The 26,423-nt window shown below is 42.6% G+C and overlaps 1 protein-coding gene across 2 annotated transcripts in view; it reads left to right on the top strand.

Moving 5' to 3' along the window:
• CCDC198 (coiled-coil domain containing 198) overlaps nt 1-19,346 on the top strand; it is a 78,669-nt gene extending 59,323 nt beyond the window's left edge. Inside the window, exons 3-6 of one of the 2 annotated variants that reach the window (XM_073610709.1) lie at nt 368-454; nt 12,168-12,266; nt 13,782-13,959; nt 18,658-19,346. In XM_073610709.1, the coding sequence (XP_073466810.1) occupies nt 368-454; nt 12,168-12,266; nt 13,782-13,959; nt 18,658-18,905 (612 nt within the window). In that variant the 3' untranslated portion in view covers nt 18,906-19,346. The remainder of the gene's footprint in view (nt 1-367; nt 455-12,167; nt 12,267-13,781; nt 13,960-18,657) is intronic. The other variant, XM_073610708.1, reaches the window with a different exon arrangement.
• The last annotated feature ends 7,077 nt before the right edge of the window (nt 19,347-26,423 follow it).

Below are 26,423 nucleotides of genomic sequence, written 5' to 3'. Positions count from 1 at the left end.
TCCCCTTTTGAAGAGATTTCCCTTCACTTCCTGTCAGGACAAGGGTGATGAGAGTTCTCTCTATAGTGGGGAATGGTTAGAAATTCTTGCAATGTTTTCATTTCTGTCTTTGCCTTCCTGTTCCAGTGACAACCCCTATTTTATGGGCATCAAAGAGACAGTAACAGGATCACAGACATGAATAAAACCTCAATGTATTTTTGGTTAGGCTTTACAATTTTATGTAAGGCAAGATTTTTAATTTCTCTGAGATGACACAAGATTTTGAGCACAGTTATCTTAAAATGTAACTAATGTTGTTAAACTAACTGTTGAAAATTAGTCTTGCTTGAGTTGACTATTTTTTGTCTATACTATCGGTCTGTAGAAACTTGAACCAGCACTACTGCCATCCCTAGTATCTACAGAGACCATTATCAGTAAGCAAGAAGCTGCCGCAGCACGAAAAGGAAAGGTAGGTAATCAGGCAGACTGCTGTGCAGTCTCTTTAGCTGACCATTACTGCTTTGCCAGCTCTGTCACTTCTATATACTGCTGTGCTAGCTCTTTAGCTTACCTACTACTGTGTTGGCTCTTTAGCTAACCAATACTGTCTTTCTGGCACTTTAGCTAACCCATAGTGCTTTGGGAACCCTGTGGCCATCCATTCAGACTGGATTCACACTTTTGTGTTTGTGCTAACATGATTTTAACCTAGGTTTTATTATGTATTACAACAAAGCATAGTAATGCCCCCTATACACGATCGGACTTTCCGCCAATCAAACTTGTCTTGCATACACACGGTCACACAAATGTTGGCCAACAATTACGAACATGAGAACGCGGTGACATACAAGACGTACGACAAGCCGAGAAAAAGGAAGTTCAATAGCCAGTGCAGCTCCTTCTGCTTGATTCCGAGCATGCGTGAACTTTTGTGTGACGGACAAATTTGAGAACCTGTTATCAAACATTTGTTGGTGGAAAGTCCAACAGCAAATGTTCGATGGAGCATACATTTGGTCGGACTTTCCGACAACAAGCTGACATCCAACATTTCCCATTGGAAAGTCCGACCGCGTGTACGCGACATAATGTATGAGACGCTCATTCAGAATTCAATGACAAGTGAATTTGACCAGCAGGTGATCTCCTTCTGACCTGCATTTGACCTGCTTTAATCAGATTTTTCATTCTCGTCGACATATATCTCGTAGACATATATGAGGTACATTGGGGTCCTGTACAATTTAAATGGGCTGCCATATGGCAGTGTATGTCAACACAGTCCTGTGTCCTTCCATACTGTTTCCAGATTTATAATGGCAGCCTTAGAAGATTAGACTTTCTTTGGCAGACATCACTGTTTTTAAAGGAAGCAGGGATTCATGCTTCACTGGATACATGCTTTTTCATTGACTGATGAGGTAAGGGTCTTTGTTGATGGGCTTACATTCTATTCAAGTTAGTTTTGCATTCCCATATATGTCTACGAGAATGAAAAATCTGATTAAAGCAGGTCAAATGCAGGTCAGAAGGAGATCACCTGCTGGTCAAATTCACTTGTCATTGAATTCTGAATGAGCGTCTCATACTAATTATCAATGAATTCTGAATGAGCATCTCATATTAATTAGTAGTATAGTGTTAAACCGTGCTTAGTGTTCAGAATATAAAGCAGCCCGCACTACAAGAGACAACTTGTGCAAAAAAAGGGTATAAACAGTGCAGCGCAAAAAACATAAATCATACAAATATGAATTAATATGAATCATAACGTGAAAAAATTATACAAGTGAATATATAGAAAAACTCATAAGCTCATAAACAGTTCAGTTTTCGAAGGAGAGTCCATATATTCATGATTCAAATATTATTGTTCAATCACCCAAGTGAAAAGAAATCATCGCTGTGAAAACCTTCTGCCACCAAATATAGTGTAAGGAGGCTTACCGGAACAGTGGGACCCTATTTAGCATATACCAAATGGGTCAAACGGGCTTTGGTCTCTCAACACCTGAATAGGGAATCTTCACTGGAATCATCGCCAAATGCCGACAACCACCGTAGCCAATGGATTGGTATGTAAATATATAGAACCTTTCAGAGTGCGGAGTCCTCTCATCAATACTCTCTTGGGACATGAGAGAAAAGATAGGAAACTCGACATAGTGTAAAACCGTACATAAAAAGGTAAAACACTCACATTTTAGTAAAACATCAAAAGCATAGAAAGTCAAGTTGTAGTGGCATAGACAGGACAGTAGGGTACTGACGTGTTTCGTCTCAGTCAGACATCATCTGGGGTGTCCTGATGTCTCTGCCACCCTAAGTTTATACAGTCATGTAAAAAACAGGTGACCACGCTGTCTGACACAGCCTCTAATCATCCTAAGGTTTCCAGGGTCATCAGCAAAATTGGCGCCAAAGCATGCGCATTAGGCCTCAATCTGAAAGTGAGGTGTGCACGTCAAGCCTCGAAATGAAGCAAGGTGGGAGACTGGAAATGACGACAACACGGAAGCGGTTCAAGCCTCGTTTAGAAACCGAGGCATAGACTCGGTCACGTCACATAAAAAGCGACCCATTGTACATCACTCTAGCCCCCATGTGGAGAAACAAGATAATGCAACTGTCAGCATCAAACGAAAAGGTCAAGCCTCATCCGACAATCAAGACAAAAACCAAGCAGGATGACGCCTAAATTGCAAGACAATCCTCAACATAGAAAAAAGGATAAACAACATTTGATACAAATACAATGTTAATGGATTGAGAGAAGGTTTTAAACAAAAATACAAACTTAATATCAATTAAATAAAATTGGAAATTTAGAAACCCCTAATCATGTATATTAACTAAAATAATAATATTTACGCTTTATTTAATGCTTGATTAATAAAAGTGTTAATACCCCACTCTACGTTCATCCCGAACGGAGAGTAGGATTGTAATTGGTAAATCCAGAATGTCTCAAGTCCCGAAACACCTCTGGTATAAGCCCCTCCACACCAAGGTGGTATGTAATGATCAATGACCAAAAATTGTGTACCCCTAGGATCTCAGTTATGATATTTGCGATAATGCTTAGGAACGCTATGATTAGTCAATCCCTTTTTGATTATGGCTATATGTTCGTTAACTCGTACAGAGAACGAACTAATAGTTCTATATTAAATTAATTTCAGAAGTACTAAGTAATCCTGAACCCAGCACTCAATCTAAATGTGTAATCTGCACATTCAGCCGCTATTATAAAATTCAAAAACCAGTATCAAAATACATGCCTAGTTATAAAACAAAGCATTAACAGCGCTCCATATGAATAACAAAAAATATTCAACAATATGATGTCTCATATAATGCAGTAAATAAATCAGTAAATAAATTCTCTCATGTTTTGTGACATCATACATGAACCATGAGAGGCAACATCCACTTAAATGTTTGTCAATCCACTAAAAATTTGCATATAAAGAGTGGTGCAAAGAACCCGCTCCTCCTATTGACAGTTCAGTGAAGTGAAATTCGTATAATCAAGGCGTTGTAGTGTGCTTCTGATCCAAAGAAGATCTTATTACGTGAATCATTAGCTGCTACACCTTCACTAATCCACCTCGTGCACACCCCTTTGTATATCTGCTTACCAGAGGTAAGTATTGACAGGGCCTGTAGATTCCTTCCGAACGCAAGTCTGCAGCGCTCTTACTGGAAACTCAGCTCTCCTTGACAGGAACGGTTCAGTGAGGTGGATGTGTCATGTAAGAATACAAGGGAATGCTTTCCATAGTGTCAAACAGTTTATTGAAATAGCCAATCCCCCTTCACACAAATTATGCTTACTAGAAAGATATTAGTAATCCAGCATATCACAGTATTAGCATCAAGCTCACCGCCGATCGAAGTTCCAAACGAATCACCCATCGCGATGAGTCCTGGGATGAGGCTTACTGTGTTGAGCTGGTGAGTCATGTGGTCATGCCCTAATGATCACTAATAGTTCTGCCCACATATTGTTTGCCGCATGGGCACGTAATTAGATTTACAATATGTCTAGTGTCGCATGTGGAAAAATGTTTCATATCATAAACATGATTAGTAACTGTAGATTTAAATTGTGTAGTTTTCTTTTTACCACATGTATTCTGCAGACAAATATTGCATTTTTAACAGGGGTAATAACCTACGAGTTTGTGAAAAAATGTGGGCTTGACTGGAGGGTTGATGATTGGGGGCAATTTTGCTTTGTAACGATGGGGCACCTCTATAGATGATCTTGGCCCGATCTGGCAATAGTGGGTCCAGAATTCGGTCATTTTTTATGACATTCCAATGTTTGTCTAAAATCTGTTTTAACTGTCTATGTTAAGTAGAGAATGTAGTGAACATAGACCATTTAAAGGTGTCATCCTTTTTCTGACGAGGTTTAACCTCCAAAAGTAAACTTCGATCAACAGTACAAACTCTATGTAGTTCTGATTCTATATCAGCCTGGATGTAGCCCTTTCAAGAAATCTCTGTCTAACTATAGAGGCTTGTTGAATGAAATCGTGTATGTCAGTGCAGTGCCGACATAAACGTAGGAATTGACTCCAAGGAATAGGCTGTAGCCACAACTTATGGTGGCAAATGTGTATGGGAATAAGACCGTTACAGTCTGTGGGTTTGAAATAATTTTTAAATTTAAATTGCCGATTACTCAAACTGATATTCAGACCCAAAAATGTATTCGTTTTCTACTGGACTCATGTGTGAGTACAATACCTCTATCGTTTCTGTTCAATGACATAAAGAACTGATCAAGGGAATCAGAAGGGCCATCCCATAGGAGGAGGAGGTCATTTATAGATCTGGCCCAAAGGAAGCATAGACAACATCCTCCTCCCACTTGGCCATAAGTAGGTTGACCACGCTGGGGGCAAATTTAGCCCCCATTGCCACACCGTTCTGTTGTAAATAATATTTGCCGTCAAACCAGAAATAGTTATGCTTAGTAGCAAAATTCAAAAGTTCTATAATGTATTTACGTTGGCGTCGGGATAGTGAATCGTCTTGGGCCAAAAAATACTCCACAGCCTCTATGTCTAATTGATGAGGTATACAAGTATAGATGGAGGCCACGTCAGCTGTGGCCATGATGTAATCTCCTTGAATTGACGTTCTCTAATAATCTAATAGTGTCTTTAGTGTCTTTAAGGTAGGACAGGTTTTTTTTAACTAGCAGTTGCAGAAAAAAAACAATATACCGCCCTATACGTGAGATAATGGAGTAAATTCCACTTACTATAGGGCGGCCTGGCGGGTGTATGGGATCCCTGTGAACGTTTGGTAAATAATAAATGGTTGGTATTCTAGGGACAAGTGGCCCCAAAAATGCTTTTTCTTTTTTATTCAAAATGTGTTTATTAAATCCTCTCTCAATAATGACATTTAGATCCTTTTTATATAGAGAAGTAGGATTATTGGCCAACTCTCTATAAGTATCGCGATCACTTAAGATTTTAATCATTTCTCTCTGATAAACCTCTTTATCAAGGACTACGATACCATCCCCCTTATTGGCCGGGCGGATAACTAGGTCCTTCCTTTCGCACAAGGATTATAATCCGATATTCATTCTTGTTTGAACAAAAATTTTTTTTAAAGGTAGAGTCTAGATCTTTGAGAACTAAATCCCTAAGCCCCGGTTCACACAGAGGCAGCGCGACTCTGTAAGGTGACCTGCACACGACTTCAGCGTCGGCTTGTAAAATGACTTCTGTATAGAAGTCAATGCAAGTCACCCTGAAGTCATCCCGAAGTAGTACATTAACCTTTTTCTAAGTCGGAGCGACTTGAGTTGTTTTTATTAGAATGGTTCCATAGTACAGAATGGAACGCGACTTGTCAGGCGGCTAAATCGCCTGACAAGTTGCCCCTGTTTGAATCGAGTCTAAAGACTGTGACTGCTGGAACTATAGGCACTGGAGGATTAAAAAGAGATGGGTTGGATAAACCAGAATGGACAGTTCTTGATGTGATGACTTGTTGGCATATCCTAGTTGGATTTGAAATTAAATAAATTTACAAATTATGTTTATGTATGTCTACAAAGGTCCCGAATTTGTCCAACTTTTTAGGAGGGGCAAACTTGAGACCTCTATTAAGGACTAATTGCTCTTGTTCACTAATTTCCTTATTACTAAGGTTAAATACTCCTTGGTTGATTACACTCTCATTTTTTTTCCTCTGAAGTCTCTCTTTGGTTTGGCCCTGTTTTTTTCCCCTGGGTGTCCCTGGGAAAAACCTGATTATCACAATTGGGATTGTGTTGGTTGTAGTTATAGGGTGAGTGTGTATAAATATTGTTCATCATGGTGAGTATCTCTTAAGGGGGAGTATCTACTGTATACAAGTAAACTTGGATGGTTGGAATAGCATTGATTAGAATTGTTTGATGTTTGATAATTACCTATTACCATACCTTGCTGAGGAGTCTCTCCCATAGTTACCATCTTGACCAATGTCCCTATAGTGACTGCTGTGATTGCGTTGGTGGCCCCTGTGGGAGCCCCTACCTCCTCTTCTGTTAGAATAGGAACCTCTGTCCCTCTGTTCGTTATTAGGGGTGTGGAAACTAGAATGTTGTCCTCGTTGGAAGGGGGAACTATCTCTCTGGTTGGGTCTTCCCTCTTCATAAACCTGTGTAGATCCATTATTGGAAGAGGGACCAACATCAATTCCCGGCTGATTCACCTGAGCATTCACAATGCCAGAGGAGTAATTTGGAATGGTTTCTAAAGAGATCTTTTTTCGCCAGTTAAACACTATTCCTGTTTTATAGTCTCCAACATCTCTATAATACTTTTTCTGTTTTCTATTTCTTTGATCTTTCTCCTCTTTCTCCAGATGATTTTGGAGGTTAGAAGAGAGAGAACTATATTCAGCCATACTCTTTACGGGAATAAGTTTATCCTTCAGATCTTTAATTTCTTTGTCTAAAGCAATCTATTCCTATTTTTGGTAATAAGGAAATTAAGAAAATTGGTACAGGCCTCATTAAAGTACTTAAACCATGACTCCAGATCAGAATCACCTTGTTGGGGGTTGATATCCCACCTAAGGCTCCTTGGCACCATGTGTTCAGAAACATATTGTTCTAAAAATTATATATCCCAAAATAAACGAATTTCAGAGACCATAACATTCTTTAGTCTAGTGAATAAACCTCCAATTTCTGTGTCACTATTAGTGATCACAAATACACCATCTGTGTTGAAAGTGCATGCAGCTCTGAGTCTCCTATCTTTTCTCCTTGGATTCATGTCCTAACGGAGTATTGATGAGAGGACTCCACACTCTAAAAGGTTCTATAAGTTTACATACCATTCCATTGGCTACGTTGGTTGTCGGAATTTGGCGATGATTCCAGTGTTGAGACACCAAAGTCTGTTTGACCCATTTGGTATATGGAAATAGGGTCCCACTGTTCTGGTAAGCTTCCTTACACTATATTTGGTGGCAGAAGGTTTTCACAGCAATTATTTATTTTTACTTGGGTGATTGAACATAAATATTTGAATCACGAATATATGTACTCTCTTTGAAACATGAACTGTTTATGAGCTTATGAGTTTTTCTATACAGTGCCTTGCAAAAGTATCCACTCCCTTGGCATTTTTCGTGTTTTGTTGCCTCACAACCTAGAATTAACATGGATTGTTTGAGGATTTGCATCATTTAATTTACAGAACATGCCCACAACTTTGAAGATGTTTTTTTTTTTAATTGTGAAGCAAACAGCAAATAGGACAAAATAACAGAAAAAGTCAATGTGCATAACTAATCACCCCCCTAAAGTCAATACTTTGTAGAGCCACCTTTTGCGCCTATCACAGCTCCAAGTCGCTTTGAATAAGTCATTATGAGCTTGCCACATCTTACCACTGGGATTTTTGCCCATTCCTCCTGGCAAAACTGCTTCAGCTCCTTCAAGTTGGATGGTTTGCAATTGTTAACAGCAATCTTTAAGTCTGACCACAGATTTTCTATTGGATTGAGGTCTGGGCTTTGACTAGGCAATTCCATCACATTTATATGTTTCCCCTTAAACTACTCAAGTGTTTCTTTAGCAGTGTGTTTGGGGTCATTGTCCTGCTGGAAGGTGAACCTCCGTCCTAGCCTCAAATCACACACGGAGTGGTACCGGTTTTGCTCAAGAAAATCCCTGTATTTAGCACCATCCATCTTTCCCTCAACTCTGACCAGTTTCCCAGTTCCGAATGCTGAAAAACATTCCCACAGCATGATGCTGCCACCACCATGTTTCACTGTGGGGATGGTGTTCTTTGGGTGATTATGATGTGTTGGGTTTGCGCCAGACATAGCATTTTCTTTGAAGGCCAAAAAGTTCAATTTTAGTATAATCAGACCAGCGCACCTTCCTCCATACATTTTGGGAGTCTCCCACATGCCTTTTCGCAAACTCAAAATGTGCCATTTTGTTTTTTGCTGAAAGTAATGGCTTTCTCCTGGCCACTCTGCCATAAAGCCCAACTCTATGGAGCGTACGGCTTATTGTCGTCCTATGTACAGATACACCATTCTCTGCTGTGGAACTCTGCAGCTCCTCCAGAGTTACCCTGCCGTCTCTTGGCAGGTTTGCTGTTGTGCCATGTTCTTTCGATTTGGTTATGATAGATTTGATGGTGCTACTAGGGATCATCAAAGATTTGGATATTTTTTTATAACCTAACCCTGACTTGTACTTCTCAACAACATTGTCCCTTACTTGTTTGAAGAGTTCCTTGGTCTTCATGGCAGTGTTTGGTTAGTGGTGCTTCTTGCTTAGGTGTTGCAGCCTCTGGGGCCTTTCAAAAAGGTGTGTATCTGTAATGACAGATCACATGACACTTAGATTGCACACAGGTGGACATCATTTCACTAATTATGTGACTTCTGAAGGTAATTGGTTGCACCAGAGCTTTTTATGGGCTTCATAACAAAGGGGGTGAATACATACGCACATGCCAATTATCAGTTTTTTATTTCTAAAAATAGTTTTATGTATATATATTTCTAATTTTACTTCCCCAACTTAGACTATTGTGTTCTGATCCATCACATATAATTCAGATTAAAAAAACATTGAACTAAAGGCTGTAATGTAACAAAATAGGTAACAAGCCAAGGGGGGTAAATACTTTTGCAAGGCACTGTATATTCACTTGTATAATTTTTTTCACTTTATGATTCATATTAATTCATATTTGTATGATTTATGTTTTTTGCGCTGCCTGTTTATACCCATCTCATATTAATTGTCATTGAATTCTGAATAAGTGTGTATTATACTAATTTCAGGCTGGGTTCACACTGCCACATAAAGCGGCTCACAGCAGGGGTTTCGGTGCGTCCCTGTTCACTGTTTTAGGTCCGATTTCAGTTCAGATTTTTGGCTGAATTCGGACCTGAAACGGACCAGAAGACGTACAGACTCCTGTGCAATTCGCATTGGAGCCGCTCCGGAGATGTGTGAATCGGCTCCATAGAGAGCCGGTCACAATCTCCTGACATGCGAATTGGATGTGGAGAAATCCGCATTCAATTCGCAATAGTGTGAAATCAGCCTTAAACTGATGACATTAAAACAAGCCATTAAAACCTGCCCAAAAAAGCCATTATAAGGATGACAGTTTTTGGTCTCACATTTCTCACATCATCAGTAGTAATGAAGATATCACACATAAGCTTGTTGAGAATAGATCATAGTGCACACACAGATCTTATTAACCACTTAAGGAACAGGCCTATTTTTTAGACTTGGTTTTTACAAGTAAAAATCTATTTTTTTGCTAGAAAATTACTTAGAACCCCCAAACATTATATATTTCTAACACCCTAGAGAATAATTGTTGCAATACTTTCTGTCACACTGTATTTGCGCAGCGGTCTTACAAGTGAACTTTTTTTGAAAAAAATACACTTTTTTAAATTAAAAAATAAGACAACAGTAAAGTTAGCCCATTTTTTTTATTTTGTGAAAGATAATGTTACACCGAGTAAATTGATACCCAACATGTCATGCTTCAAAATTGCGCCTGTTCGTAAAACGGCGACAAACTTTTACCCTTAAAAATCTCCATAGGCGACGTTTAGAAAATTTCTACAGGTTACCAGTTTTGAGTTACAGATGAGGTCTAGGGTTAGAATTATTGCTCTTGCTCTAACGATCGTGGCGATACCTCACATATTTGGCTTGAACACTGTTTTCATATGCGGGCGCTACTCACGTATGTGTTCCCTTCTGCTCGCGAGCTCGTCGGGATGAGGCGCTTTAAATTTTTTTTAAATTTTTATTTATTTTACTTTTTATTTTTTATTTTGACACTGTCTTTTTAAAAAAAATTGGGGGCTACCGGCTTTAAAGATTGACCTGTGGGGCTACTAATAAACACTGCAATGTATACAAAGAAGAAAGCTACCCAATGCTATGTGGGGGGAGGGAAATTTAAAATCAAGCAAAAATACTTTGTATAGGCTTATTCATTAAATACCCAGATAGCAAGAAATTGTACTGCAAGTTTAAAAATGACTTGCTAAACTATTGCTAGACTAGCCAGGTTTCACAAGTTTGTGAAAATTGCAGCAAGCCTGCATTGCATGACTCCAGATCAACTTTCTTTGCAAACATTCTGCAATTCTGCTGCAAGTTCTGGTTGAGGTATGCTGTGCAATAGTCATCCCACCACAGGGGTCACTGTTGCTGAATTGTCATGCTGTAGACTTGCAGAACTCTTGCTGTAGACTCACCACTGCAACTTTGCTCTTGATAGAGACTTGCCATGCAAAATCTACTACAAATTGGAAAAGTTTCAACTAGAACTTGTGCTTCTGCAAGTGTACAACTTGCCAGTGAAAATGTGCACAACAAGGCTTACAATTCAACACTGCCACAAATTTATGGCAAGTTATCCTTGCTATCGGGGTACCAATGTACAAAATACAGCAAAACAAATCTTGTCTCACTTAACCACCTTTAAAAGTTAGATTGAAGTGAAATACATAGATATGCAGTCAAATAGACATTGCAGTAACTGCCCTTAGGCTGCTTTCACACTGAGGCGCTTTACAGACGCTATAGCGCTAAAAATAGCACCTGTAAAGCGCCTCTAAAGCGCCTCTACTGTCACTCCAGTGTGGAAGCCGAATGCTTTCACACTGGAGTGGTGCGCTGGCAGGACACTAAAAAATTTTCCTGCAAACAGCATTCTTGAGGTGCTTTAGGAGCGGCTCCTAAAGCTCCCCTGCCTATTGAAATCAATTAACCTTTTAACCCATTTTTGGCTGCTAGCGGGGGTTACAAGTGCTAGCGTCAGAAAAGCGCCGCTAAAATGACAGTAAAGCGCCGCAAAAATAGCAAAAAACGCTCCAGTGCCTCAGTGTGAAAGTGCCCTTATTGTCATAATCTTGCCTGCTACTATAGTTATAAAAGGTGTCTACACATGATTTTACAGTCCACAGATGCTGATTCACGCTGGCTTCACACATATGTGATGCCAGACATTGCATTGCTGTGCACATCACATGTGATGTCTGTGTGATGCGAATTCAGTTTGAAATCGCATCGCATTCGCACCAAAAATGGTGCAGGACCCTTTTTTTGGTCTACACTGGAATCGGATCGCATGGGGGTGTACCCCCATGCGATCCAACCAACTCCACAGTTCGCCCTGCGTTCTGCTGCATTCTGCAAACTGATTTGGGGGTGTCATTAACTTTCTATTGATGCAGCAGCTCACATAGAGCAGTGTGAACTGCCTACGAGTTAGATGAGGTGCGCTGGTCCCCGCATCGCATATGTGTGAACCGAGACCGAACACACTCAGTAATCAGCTATCAGTAATACAGGTGGTTTAACACACCTCTCCTCTTGTCTGCAATACCAGTCTGTTTGAGGACACTTGTGCTGAAGTGTGTGTGTGGTTGTTCCTTAGCTCTGCCATCATGGGGGACTGTAGTAAAAAGAAAGTTTCAGCATTTTAGCTGAAAAGATTGTATTTTATGTCAAAAATCTGGAAAAATAAAGGAAAAATTATTTTGAAATTATAACATAATTTGAGATTTCAATTTGGCATTTAATAATGAGTTTTGGGTTGACTCCTGCTTTATAGAGAATAAGAGAAATAATATTATTTGTGTCTTAGGTGCTGGAAAAGAAAGCATTAATGGGCAAACAATCTTCAGTGAGGAGACAGCACATTCACAAGATGCAAATGCAAGAAATAAACCGCAAGCGCGAAGAGGTGAGAGAAACAATGGTGGATAATACAGAGTGGAAAAACTCTGGTGCTTTTTTGATTTGGCATCCAGAGCAGAAGAGCGCCCCTTCTCCTCATACAGACCTATTTGATAAGGAAAAGAGTGGTAACTAATGGCAACCAGTCAAAAGTTCAGCTTTCTGTTGTATGACCAATGAAAGGCTATCTCTGATTGGTTGCCAAGGTTTACAGAGCTCCTGTTATTTGCTAGAAAGTGTTATATTGGTTCCCATAATTAGCCAGCAAATACATAATCATATCTTGAAAGTCAAAACTAATTTAGAATTTTGCCGCACATACAGTATATACATACCAAAAGCAGTGAAAGCAGAACTCTGGGAATTGGAATGAAATGATTAAAGCTGAAGTTTAATCTACTTATATTTTGCTTTCCCTGGAGGAATCCTTTCCCTCGTCATCAACATGCTAATTACATGTTTTAATAAAACCTTTCCGTTTTCTTTACACACTGTTCCTAATTGTAGACCCTGGTAACATCATCACTGGGTCTCTATGCAACATGGGCAGATCATAGATGGTGGGTGGGACCACCAGGGTGTTAAATATAGTATCCTGAAATCATCACAGCACCCTGTCTCAGTACTGCTCCCAAGAGCCCTTGGCATGGATGCAAGCAGTGGCATGGCTCTTGGGAGGAGTAGTTATTCAAATACCAGAATGCCTTGATGGGTGGATGTCAATATAGAAGAGTGGGGATTCTTAGCCAGACTGTATTTGTATGCAGGCTCACTGGGGAAACACCCACACGTAATGCTGAAGTCCACCAAATGAAAAGGGGTGCGAGCCATGGACAGTCCATCCAAGAAGGAAAGAGCCTAAGATCGAGAGCAGCGGTGGAGGCAGCTGCATATAGAGAAACCAATCTCTCCATTTTTCTTCTGCAGCCACTGAATGCCCGCTTCTCCACCTCTACCGCCCGCAGGCAATCAGCAGCTGCATAAGGAAAATGTAGAGATCAGTTAATCTATATGCAGCTTCCCCCACCGCTATTCAGGTGTGCATGGGGGGGTCGCAATTGAGACCCATATAGGTACACATCTAGATAGCAAGGTATGCACTGGACGCTGTGTGACCGAGAACAGGATGTTTTCTTGTCCCTTTGGCACATAAGGACTAGTTAGCTGAACCAATACATAGACATGGGGAATCAATCAGTCATGACACTATTAAAATTTCAACCACAACATGTGAGCCCAACTTACAGTAGCTCTACTGTATGACAGGGTTGCCTGAATCATAAGAATGGCTGAACAGAACTGGAAATCTTTTGGGAGGAAAAAAGTTCCAATATACTGTATGTATTTCAACTGTCTATTTGCCTGAAGCTTCTCTTACTGTTACTTTAAGGAAATATTTGAAAGAAGAATTTAAAATGATTGCTACTTATACAGGGAACTAAGAGTAAAGCTAGGACATGACCACTCGTCCATTTGCCATCGCTCTTTGCAGTGACATCTCTCGTGTCTTTTGCTTGTACAGATGAATCACTTAAAGTCTCAGGCAGAAGTGAAGAAGAACATCCACCGAGAGAGTAAGATCAATAAACATAAAATGAAGGAAATGAAGGCTAACAAAGTGAGAGGAAATACAATGAGGTGTCATGAAGATGAAGATTTCCTGCCGATGGAACATGATGAAACTTTTAATATGGATCATGGTGAGATTTACAGTGTAAATATATTGCTAAGCCTAGACTCAGAGCACTTTCACTGTAGCACCGAATATATCCTTCACCTTTCCCCTGATAAAAATCTTATGCCTGCTGTGCTTGCTGATTGTTAGAGCTAATGTATATTTGGTTATAATGAGCTGTAAATCAATTTTTCCAAAAAGTGTGGGACATTTAGGACCAATGTAGGTTGTTCACGCTCTCATATGGTAGGTGGCATATGACACTGCAGAGCTGAGGGTTTCTGTACTGCTATGCAGGAGAATATACTCACTTTTGCCAGCTGCTATTGGTAAGCATGGACTGATATGTGTTCCAGGGGATATTGCAGAGCTGATTATATTCTGGCAATATTTATTTATTTATTTATTTCAGGTACTTATATAGCGCCGTCAATTTACGCAGCGCTTTACATATACATTGTACATTCACATCAGTCCCTACCCTCAAGGAGCTTACAATCTAAGGTCCCTAACTCACATTCATACATACTAGGGACAATTTAGACAGGATCCAATTAACCTACCCGCATGTCTTTGGAGTGTGGGAGGAAACCGGAGTACCCGGAGGAAACCCACGCAGGCACAGGGAGAACATGCAAACTCCAGGCAGGTAGTGTCGTGGTTGGGATTTGAACCAGCGACCCTTCTTACTGCTAGGCGAGAGTGCTACCACCACACCACTGTGCCGCCCACAATATACTTATTACAGGTCCCTATTACACATACACACACATACTAGGGCCAGTTTGGACAGTATCAGCATGTCTTTAGAGCAGTGATTCTCAACCAGGGTTCCGTGGAGCCCTAGCATTCCTCCAGAGGTTGCTATAAGTTTTCAGAGTATCCATTTTAATGGTGATTATTTGGCCGAACCAGGGTAGGACAGTGCCCCCCCAGGAAGCAAAGCCTTTCCGGAGACGGGAGAGGAGAGGGATGTAGTTCAGTGAAAAGAGGTTAGAAAGGTTGACAGGTATCATTATGCCCAAGTAGGAGATGCCCTTGGTCTGCCATTGGAAGGAATAGTTGGAGGGAAGTAAGGACATTGTGGGGCGGATAAGGAGATGTTGAGGGGCCTCTGTTTTGGAGATATTGAGCTTAAAGTTATTAAAAGAGCCGAAGCGCTTGAACTCAGAAAAGAGTGAAGGCAGGGTCATATGGGGTTGCCGGGCATATATCAACAGAACATCCACGTAAAGGGACAGTTTATGGTGTTCGGAGGGAGTTTGGACTCCTTGTATGGAGGCGTTCTGACGGATGGCGTTCTGACGTAGGCACAGGGAGAACGTGCAAACTCCAGGCAGGTAGTGTCATGTTGGGATTCGACTCAGCAACCCTTCTTGCTGCTAGGCAAAAGTGCTATCCACTATACCACTGTGCCACCCAAAGGTAGGGGAAGCTCTCTGGGGACACTGATTTAAGGGGGGGCTCTCTGGGGACACTGATGTAAGGGGGGCTCTCTGAGGACACTGATGGAAGGGGGGATTTCTGGGGACCCTGATGTAAGGGGAGGCTCTTTAGGGACACTGATGTAAGGGGGGCTCTCTGGGGACCCTGATGTAATGAGGGGGGCTCTGGGGACCCTAACATAAGTAGGGAGGCTCTCTGGGGACCCTGATGTAAGGGGAGGCTCTCTTGGGACACTGATGTAAGGGGGGCTCTCTGGGGACCCTGATGTAATGAGGGGGGCTCTGGGGACCCTAACATAAGTAGGGAGGCTCTCTGGGGACCCTGATGTAAGGGGAGGCTCTCTTGGGACACTGATGTAAGGGGGGCTCTCTGGGGACACTGATGTAAGGGGAGGCTCCCTGGGGAACCTGATGTAAGGAGGGGCTCTCTGGGGACCCTGATGTAAGGAAGGGGCTCTCTGGGGACCCTGATGTAATGAGGGGGGCTCTGAGGACCCTAATGTAAGTAGGGAGGCTCTCTGGGGACCCTGATGTAAGGGGAGGCTCTCTGGGGACCCTGATGTATGGGGAGGCTCTTTGGGGACCCTGATGTATGGGGAGACTCTCTGGGGACCCTGATGTAAGGAGGGGCTCTCTGGGGACCCTGATGTAAGGAAGAGGCTCTCTGGGGACCCTGATGTAAAGGGGAGGATATCTGGGGACCCTGATGTAAGAGCGGTGGCTCTCTGGGGACCATAATGTAAGAAGGGGCTCTCTGGGGACCCTGATGTAAGGAAGGGCTCTCTGGGGACCTTGATGAAAGGGGGGGCTCTCTGGGGACCCTGATGTAAGGAAGGGCTCTCTGGGGACCTTGATGAAAGGGGGGGCTCTCTGGGGACCCTGATGTAAGTGGGGGATCCACACTCAGATATGTATATATATATATACACACTCATATATACACACACACACACATGTATATTATATACATGTGTATGCCCGCCCAAGTGTATGACTTTCTTTACTTCACTACTATGGGCTCTAGCCCGAGATCTTTTGTAACCTAGCAACGCCCCTGGTGGGGACTAGGGATGAGCTAAACACCCCCCGGTTCGGTTCGCAGCAGAACTTGCGAATAGGCAAAAAATTTGTTCGAACACGCGAACACCGTTAAAGTCTATGAGACACGAACATGAATAATCAAAAGTGCTCATTTTAAAGGCTTATATGCAAATTATTGTCATAAAAAGTGTTTGGGGACCTGGGTCCTGCCCCAGGGGACATGTATCAATGCAAAAAGAAGTTTTAAAAACGGCCATTTTTTTGGGAGCAGTGATTTTAATAATGCTTAAAGTGAAACAATAAAAGTGTAATATTCCTTTAAATTTACGTAAACGGGTGACCCCGCACCCCACGAAAGTCACAGGGAAGTCCCCGTGCGTCAGAGGAGGGTGGGATCAACGGGTGGCCCCGCCCTCCGTTATATAAGAAATGTCAGAAGAACCGATGCGTCACATGGCAGAAGACTCCCACTGAGGCGGATCGTGCGGACAGAGCGGAGAAGATGCCTGGAGGAAGATGCGGGACAAAAAGAGCAGAGGAAGAAGAAGATGGAGAAGAAGAAGATGAAGAAGAAGATGGAGGAAGGCCCTGAAGGGCCTGGTATGGAATTTAGGGGGACCCCCACGCATTTTTTTTTTTTTTTTTAATTTTGGTTCGGGGTTCCCCTGTGGGGAAATCCCATGCTGTTTTTATCAATGAACTTTTATGTGTATTGTTGGACCGACAATTCATTAATGGCCGTGAGTAGTTGTCAGGGACATGTCAGCAGTCGTCGGGTGAATCTGCGTGCACGCAGGTCCACAAGAAATGTTTCTAGGCGAATTCAGCTAAATTCCCCACCAGGGGGCGCCGGCGCGCTTCCGCGTGCGCCCGTACGGGCATTCGCGGGTGCGCGCGCGCGCCAGTGCGCGCGCCCGTTCGCGCTAGCGCCGTTTGGCGCCAAGGGGCCTTTAAAAGAGTCACAGGTGCTCATATCAGGTGCTGTTCGTCTGCAGCTCTGCACCTGAAAGTTCCTGTATCTGCTTGCTGATTGTTTGCTATTGACCCGGCTACGTCTGACCACTCTCCAGTCTCCAAATCCGACCCGGCTTGCCTGACCTTGCTTATTCTGTTACCTGTTGCCAAACTCCTGCCTGTCTGACTATCCTTGGATCATCCCTCCTGTTTATACCTGCCTGATCTCCTGCCAACACGGACTGTCTGACCTTGTTTGCCTGTGTCCTGTGACGCTGCTTCCAGCCTGCTTGTTTGCTTCCAGCTGCTGTCATCGCATCTGTCCGCCTGCCCTCCGGCCTGCACCAGTTGCCTGCATCCGCGATTCAGCCATCCCTGAGGGACATCCTTCCAGTTCCGGTGTCTGCTTCTGCTGGAACCTACATCAGGCCCTCCTACCCACTGTGCTCAGGAGACCACTGTTCCCACTTCCAGCGGCTCCTGAACCAGCGTTTAAGAGAGGTCTCCTTCCACCAGTCAGGCTCAACTACCAGGTACATTACAGTAGTTTTAAATGACTTTTTTCCTTTGAAATGTCATTTTGCTGTCAGACTGTTCTAAACACGGGAAACATGCGCCCCTTTACAGGCATACTATAGACACCCCCCAGGTACAAAATTTAAAGGAATATTACACTTTTATTGTTTCACTTTAAGCATTATTCAAATCTCTGCTCCCCAAAAAACGGACGTTTTTAAAACTTCTTTTTGCATTGATACATGTCCCCTGGGGCAGGACACAGGTCCCCAAATACTTTTTATGACAATACCATGCATATAAGCCTTTAAAATTAGCACTTTTGATTTCTCCCATAGACTTTTAAAGGGTGTTCCGCGGCTTTCAAATTTGCCGCGAACACCCAAAATCGTTCGCTGTTCGGCGAACTGGCGAACAGCCAATGTTCACGTCGAACTCATGTTCGACCCGACCATAAAGCCCATCCCTAGTGGGGACCCTTTGTGGTTTCTTGCACTGGGGCACTGAAGATTCTAGTTACGCTTCTGTGGTGGTGGCAGCACCCAAGAGCCGATTGAAAAATCGGCTAGGGTGAAGACACTGCTGGATTCGTGGATAGGCAGGTGTCCTAATATTAAAAGTCAGCAGCTATCGTATTTGGAATTTATTTACATTTTATTAAACATGGAACTATTGTTCAAATCTACTGTACGTATTATTTTCAGTGTAGTTCAGTTACTACTTCATATACTTAGTTATTGCTATAGTGTATATATTTTTCCATTTAGGAAATAGCTGGCATTGGACCATGAGGGAAGTTGACGGTACACCGGATTGCCATCTGCAGAAAAACAAGCTGGGTTTGTGGTTTCAGCTCCATAAACAAGGGATTGAAACTAGTTATGACAGTTCAAGCAGTGATTCCCTGGACAGCTGGATCAGAGAAGATGCACAGAGTCATCGGAGACCTCCCTTAGTGAGGACGAGGACTGAGAAAATCCCAACTTTTGATGAGTTCTATGATCGTGAATTTTAAGACTAGAGTTAGTTTGATAACTATTTTTTTCTGACTAAAGGAATTTCTTTCCTGTAAATGATGACAACTGATGGGATTTAAAGAGTTAAATCTGAACTACAGGTATGATCTTAATTGCATACTTACATTGGTCCAGCTTGGACCAATGAACAATATGTATGCATATCGCATATTTGAGAGACCTCTGTTGAAGAAGATAATCTTGTAGACAAGGTTTGTATGAGGTAGAGATTGTGACAATATCACCTCTCCTCTCCATCTTATCCAATCAGAGAATGGCTTGTATTCATTAATATATTGAAAGACCTCAAAAATTGTATCATTTTGATCATAAAACAGTCTGAAGTTTTAGACTGTGAATGTTTTGAATAGTTCTAATTAATAGTTTTATATTAAAATTACTTGAAATTATAGCAAAAAAATAAAAAATATGAAAATAAATAATCAATTGATGTTTTTAGTTGTTTTTTTAGTTTCTTATGTACAGCATATAGGTACAGTACCTTGAAAAAGTATTCAAACCCCTTGAAATTTCCCACATTTTGTTGTGTTACAACCAAACATGTAAATTTATTTTATTGGGATTTTATGTGATAGGCCAACACAAAGTGGCACATAATTGTGAAGTGGAAGGAAAATGATAAATGGTTTTCAAAATTTTTTACAAATAGATATGTGAAATGTGTGGCGTGCATTTGTATTCAGCCCAATGAGTCAATACTTTGTAGAATCACCTTTTGCTGCAATTACAGCTGCAAGTCTTTTTGGGGATGTCTCTACCAGCTTTGCATATCTAGAGAGTGAAATTTTTGGCTATTCTTCTTTGCAAAATAGCTCAAGCTCTGTCAGACTGGATGGAGACCATCTGTGAACAGCAATGTTCATGTCTTGTCACAGATTCTCAATTGGAATTAGGTCTGGACTTTCACTGGGCCATTCTAACACATGAATATGCTTTGATCTAAACCATTCCATTGTAGCTCTGGCTGTATGTTTAGGGTCATTGTCTTGCTGGAAGGTGAACCTCCGCCCCAGTCTCAAGTCTTTTGCAGACTCTAAAAGGTTTTCTTCTAACATTGCCCATCTTCCCATCAACTCTAAACAGCTTCCCTGTCCCTGCTGAAGAAAAGCATCCCCATAACATGATGCTTCCACCATGAGCGTCCGCAGGTAGGGGCAAGGGGGGTCAAGTGCCCCCCCCCTGGAATCAGGGATTGGATTATTCAGCACAGTGGAGTCATTATGGGGGATGCTGTCAAGCCCCCCCATCTTTTCCCTGCTCAGTCCAGCAGAGAACTCAGCGGCGCTGTGTCAGGAGAAAGGCGAGCTGCAGGCAGTTAGAGGTTTACCCTGCTCGCCCCCCCCTTTTCCTGTCAGCAAGAAGAGACAGCGGCTTCACAAATTTCCCCGCCCGCTCCGTTTCTTCCCCATTGGCCATAACTGAGGGCCAATCAAAGGAGACTAGGAGAGCATCATGGGACATGTAGTCCGGAAGATTGGTGGCCCCATTTTCCACAGGAAGGAGGCAACAGCTCGATCAAGAGAGAGATTGAGAGACTGCAGCCTGGAAAAAAGCTGTGGGAGTGAGTGCTACAGGACAAAGAAAGAGGTGTGTGCTAGGCGGAAGCCAGAGACAGAGCCACGCTGTCCAGTGTCACCAGAGAGAGAGCCACGCTGCCCAGCGCCACCAGAGAGCCACACTACCCAGTGCCACCAGAGAGAGCCACGCTACCCAGCGCCAGAGAGAGAGCCACACTGCCCAGCACCACCGGAGAGAGCCACGCTGCCCAGCGCCACTAGAGAGAGCCACGCTGCCCAGCGCCACCAGAGAAAGACTGAGCTAATGCCAGGGTACAGACATGCTACACTACTGACCAGAATCACTCCCGGGGAACCCAGAGTGAGCGATCGTCCAGCCGGAGGGATCACTGCTGTAGTTTCGCTAGGTCTGGTAAGAGGGCCTGTCGGCCATTATCCATTACTTATCCTAGGGACTGTACTACACCTGCTGTCTCTGTCCATAACAATGTGATAATGACAGTGTCGAAAAGGGGTGGCGCATGGATGACCCTAAAACGATGCTCCCCCGAAAAAAGTTCTGCGGATGCCCATGGCTGCCACCACCATGTTTCACTGTGGGGATGGTGTGTTCAGGGTGATGTGCAGTGTTAGCTTTCCACCACACATAGCGTTTAGCTTTTAGACCAAAATGTTCAATTTTGGTCTCATCTGACCAAAGCACCTTCTTTCACATATTTGCTGTGTCCCCCACATGGCTTCTCGCAAACTGCAAACTGGACTTCTTATGGGTTTCTTTCAACAATGGCTTTCTTCCTGCCACTCTTCCATAAAGGCCAGATTTGTGGCTAATCGACTAAAAGTTGTCCTGTGGACAGATTCTCCCACCTGAGCTGTGGATCTCTGCAACTCCTCCAGAGTTACCATGGACCTCTTGGCTGCTTCTCTGGTGAATGCTCTCCTTGCCTGGCCTATCAATTTAGGTGGACGGCCAAGTCTTGGTAGGTTTGCAGTTGTGCCATACTCTTCTTTCCATTTTCGGATGATGGAATGAACAGTGCTCCATGAGATGTACAAAGCTTGGGATAGTTTATTATAACCTAACCATGCTTTAAACTTCTCCACAACTTTATTCCTGAACTGTGTGGTGTGTTCCTTGGCCTTCATGATGCTGTTTGTTCACTAACAAACCTCCGAGGGCTTCACAGAACAGCTGTATTTATATTAAGATTACATTACACACAGGTGGACTCTATTTACTAATTAGGTGACATCTGAAGGCAAATGGTTCCACTAGTATTTAGTTAGGGGTATCAGAGTAAAGGAGCTGAATACAAATGCACGCCACACTTTTCAGATATTTATTTGTAAAAAATTTTGAAAACCATTTATCATTTTCCTTCAACTTCATTATTATGTGCCACTTTGTGTTGGTCTATCACATAAAATCCAAATAAAATACATTTAAATTTTTGGTTGTAACATGACAAATAGTAGAAAATTTCAAGGGGTATGAATACTTTTTCAAGGCACTGTAAGTAGGACTATAGTTTGGTAGCAATTTTGTACACATATATTTTTATTTCGTTAGAATTTATTAAGAATAAATAGCTAAAAATTAAAAAAATATTCCTAAATTTGCCCGAAAATATCATCAACAAATTCTGCTAATAAAAATGATAGCACAGTTGTGCGATTTTTATGTAGCGCAGTGGAATGGTAAAGCTCATTGCGAACATAAATTAACCCAGAGTTAATGTGTATGTATATATATTTCCAGTACTGTTCAAAAGTTTTAGGCAGGTGTGAAGAAATGCTGAAGGTGCGGTGAGTTTGGTAAGATGAGAACCAACGAAGAGTACAGACAAAGAGGCCAAGGGAATAGGGTTTTTTTTTGAGGAGGGGGTGATCAACTCTATCAAAGGCAGCAGAAAGGTCCAGTACAGAATAGTGACCATTGGTTTTAGTTGTTAGTAAGTTGTTTGTGAGTTTTAGGAAAGCAGTTTTTGTGGAGTGTGGCGAAATCCAGACTGAAGAGGATCAGGAAGGGTATTCTCAGTGAGGTGGTAGATTAGGCAATTGTAGACTAGGCGTTCAAGAAGTTTGGAGGTAAAAGGTAACAAGGAGATGGGTCTTAGGTTGTTAAGATTGGTGGGATCAGTAAGGGCTTTTTAAGTACGGGGGTGACCAGTGCATATTTTAGAGGGTAGGGGAAGATGCCAAAAGAGAGGGAGAGATTAAAGATGTGAGTAGAGAGTGTAGGACAGAGCAAGAGGGTGACTGTAGCATTTGTGAGGGAATGGGATCCAGGGACCAGGTGGTTAGGTGACACTTGGAAAATGTTTAGTGACTTTTTTTCTGTAGTAGCAGACTTAAATGAGGGAAGTATTGAGTGTGCAGGTGGACACGGAATAATAGGTAGGGAAGATATCTGTAGAGTGAGGATCTTATCATGAATTATATCAAGAGTATTTTTTAAGTGATGTGCGATTTCCTGGCCATCGAGTGAGTTAGTGGGTGGAGGTAGTGAAGGATAAAGTAAAGAGTTAAAGGTAGTAACGGGTACTGTGTGAAATGGTGTTGAGAATGATAAAATAGGTCTTTTTGGCAGTAAGGAGACAGGAATTGTATTTTTGGAGGATATATTTATACTGGATGAAGGCTTGCTGGGACTTATACCACAGATACTCGTTGTTGTTGTTGTTGTAAAGTCATGACAAGGAGCAAGCACTGCAGCATGGTGGATAATGACTGGATGGATCGTGGTGATTGTTGATAGCATAAGGCTACATTAATGAAGACACTGGCACAGTGAGGCTGTATTGATGGGCACACTGGCACACTGAGGCTGCATTGTTGGGCACACTGGCACAGTGAGGATGCATTGATGGACACACTGGCACACTAAGGCTGCATTTATGGGCACACTGGCACAGTGAGGCTGCATTGATGGGCACACTGGCACACTGAGGCTGCATTGATAGGCACACTGGCGCACTGAGGCTGCATTGATTGGCACACTGGCACAGTGAGGCTGCATTGATGGGCACGCTGGCACACTGAGGCTGCATTGATAGGCACACTGGCACACTAAGGCTGCATTGATGGGCACACTGGCACAGTGAGGCTGCAATTGATGGGCACAGGGAGGCTGAAATTGATTAGCACAGTGAGGCTGCATATGTTGTGCGCAGTGAGGCTGCAACTGATGGGCACAGCGAGGCTTCATTTGATGGGCACTGTGAGACTTCATTTGATGGGCACAGTGAGGCTGCATTTGATGGGCACAGTGAGCCTGCAATTGATGGGCACAGTGAGGCTGCAATTGATGGGCACAGTGAGGCTGCATATAATGTGCACAGTGAGGCTGCATATGATGTTCACAGTGAGGCTGCATTTGATGGGCACAGTAAGGCTGCATTTGACAGGCACAGTAGGGCAGCAGTTCATGTTTTTTTCAGTATTTTTCAGTTTGTTTGCGCCCCAAAAAGCGCAAACCAGCCGCCACTGCCACTGACATTACCTGATAGGTTGCTAGTGTGTCATCAACAGGGAAAGTGTTGTTCCTTACTGGGGTACTGCGTAAGTGGATCATATTAGGGTTTTTTGTTTGAAATTTATTCTAAATAGTGTAGCTCCCTGATGTTTAGGCAGGGTTGCTAGCAAATTTACCGGCCAAGTGATAGTTGCTTTGGACGATTGATAGGAGGTCAATTGATTTCACCCTAATTCTGGAATTGCTGCACTTCTCTCTTCTGTCACTAGATGGCCAGGTATCTGGTGGCATTAGATAAGACAAGGGCATTGCAAGGACAGATTAGGAATAGATGAGGTGTCTCAGCCAATGGGCAGAGATTTTCTTAGGTCCCTTTGCCTGCTGGGAGAGCCTATTTATTTGGGTGAGGTCAGGTGATCAGGGTGGTGTGCCACCTGGATGGCTGTCTGGTTTGATGTGTGTTGTGCTGCCCCGGGCTGCTAGGCCGGAGCCTGAGGCCTATCCCGGGGACATCTTGCTGCTAGGCTGTCTGAGGGCCTATCCAGAAGCAAGAGAGCAGTGTAGGGTTGGGATTGCGGCTTGCAATCCAACCAGAAGTAACGGTTCTGCCGGCTGGAGAACCTGTCATGGTCGGAGGTAGAGGGGAAGCTGTGGCCACTAAGGCACCATCCACCTTACTACCAGGGGCCACTGAGCGTAACTGAAGCAAGTACCAGAGCAGTATTCTCACCAACTGGGGACGGTGAAGAATTGGGAAACTTAAGCATATGTCAAGTCAGGGACCCAGCCAGTGGAGGTGATGCTTGCAGAGCAATATTGTGTGCCAAACCAGGGACCGAGCAGGCCAGTGGGGTAAAGCCTGAGGAGTATCTGTGAGTGGCAAGCTAGGGACCCAGCAGGGACGCGGGGGTGACGCTTGAGGAAGATACTCCGTGAGAAGATTGGAAGAGCTCAGGAGATCCAGTGGCATTGGATCAGCGGGTCTAGGTGATAGACTGGGAGCTCAGTTGAATGAAGATCTAAAAAGGTTATTGTGGAGGAAGTGAAAGAGTTCATTACAACCTTTGTTAGAAACTGTTCAAGATAGTTGCCATAGGAGACAGCATGTCTACACATGCAGATGTGGTGTCCGGCTGGGTGCCTTTCCCTGCATGGCTGTCTACCTATAGAAGTCTCGGAGTTTGCTAAATTAACATTGCAACTACTAAAGGGTGTCCTGGCCCTAACGCTCTCTCCCACAGTTCTGTTTAAGAGACAATAAATCTCTTTGCATTCAAGAAGTGTCTGGCGCCCATTAATCTACCTTGCATTATACCCGCCATGCCTCGTAACCCACTCTACACAGAACGATGTTGGCTGTCTAACTCTGGGGGTCACCATTAGGCCTGGAGAGGCTTGGGACTTGGCTACAATAGGAATTGTGTATACTGAGCATTGCAGCATCTGCCTACAACAGCATGTGTGAAGGAATTATGTTTATCTGCAGTGAGGAAGACTCACAAACTCACAAACAAAAAATCCATTAACATCCCTATCTAATCAATATTATTCTTTATGTGTACAGAACTGCAATGCCCCAAGCTCTAAAAAATATAACTACATTTATTATGTACTCATCTCCCAAATTGTGTACTCATTAGGCATGGTGTGAAGCTAAGATTAATACATTTTCACAGTTTCCATCGAATTGCAAACACTGGTAGAACAAAAGCCTAGAGCCAGTAATGTAATCAGAGAGATCCCAATCTTCAAATAATGAAAAATGTAACCAAGTGAAATGTGGTTTGATTTTTTTTTTTCTTTACATATGTTTTTTTTCACTAAGCAGATCTCCCTCATTACATATTTACATAGTTTAGCTTAAAACGAATTGACACTGGTACTGGTAAAAACAAAGCCTTCTGCCAACGCCACCCCAACATCCAATATTTGAAAGACACAAACCCCACAAGTACAACACTTCCAAAATTATAACTGCATACAAGAAAAGCACTGCTCAGTCTGTGAAGCCACTGGTAAGATAATAGAAAAACAACACACCTACTCCAGGCACTCTGGCTTGGGATGTCCTCCTTCCATCCAGCTAAGATACTTGAGAATAAAATGAAATGCCGGCAACTCTGGAAATTCTTCTGTAAACTTTATTATAACATGACCATTAAAGCGTGATGGCTGATGCGTTTTGGCACAAGCCTTATTCACAGCACAGTCACCATAGAAAAATACAACATATAAATAGTGTATAGATAAAAGGATAATGCAGGTCACTCCCACTAATTGAATGATGTCAGTAATTGAAGATAAACGAAAACGCTGCTGCAGGTGTATTGTTCTCAGGGAGTGATGACCAACAAAACTTATCATGACATAGATCACTGAGAAAGGAAAGAAAACATGGATCTGTGTAAAAAAAACACAGTATGTAAAAAAAATAAAATAAAATATAAAGATAAAAATGAAAATAGAAAAATTAAGAAGTATATCACAAAAACATCACTAAACCT

Source organism: Aquarana catesbeiana, linkage group LG13, assembly GCF_042186555.1.
Source record: "Aquarana catesbeiana isolate 2022-GZ linkage group LG13, ASM4218655v1, whole genome shotgun sequence".
Lineage (NCBI taxonomy): Eukaryota > Metazoa > Chordata > Amphibia > Anura > Ranidae > Aquarana > Aquarana catesbeiana.
This window is presented reverse-complemented; position numbering and strand designations above follow the sequence as displayed.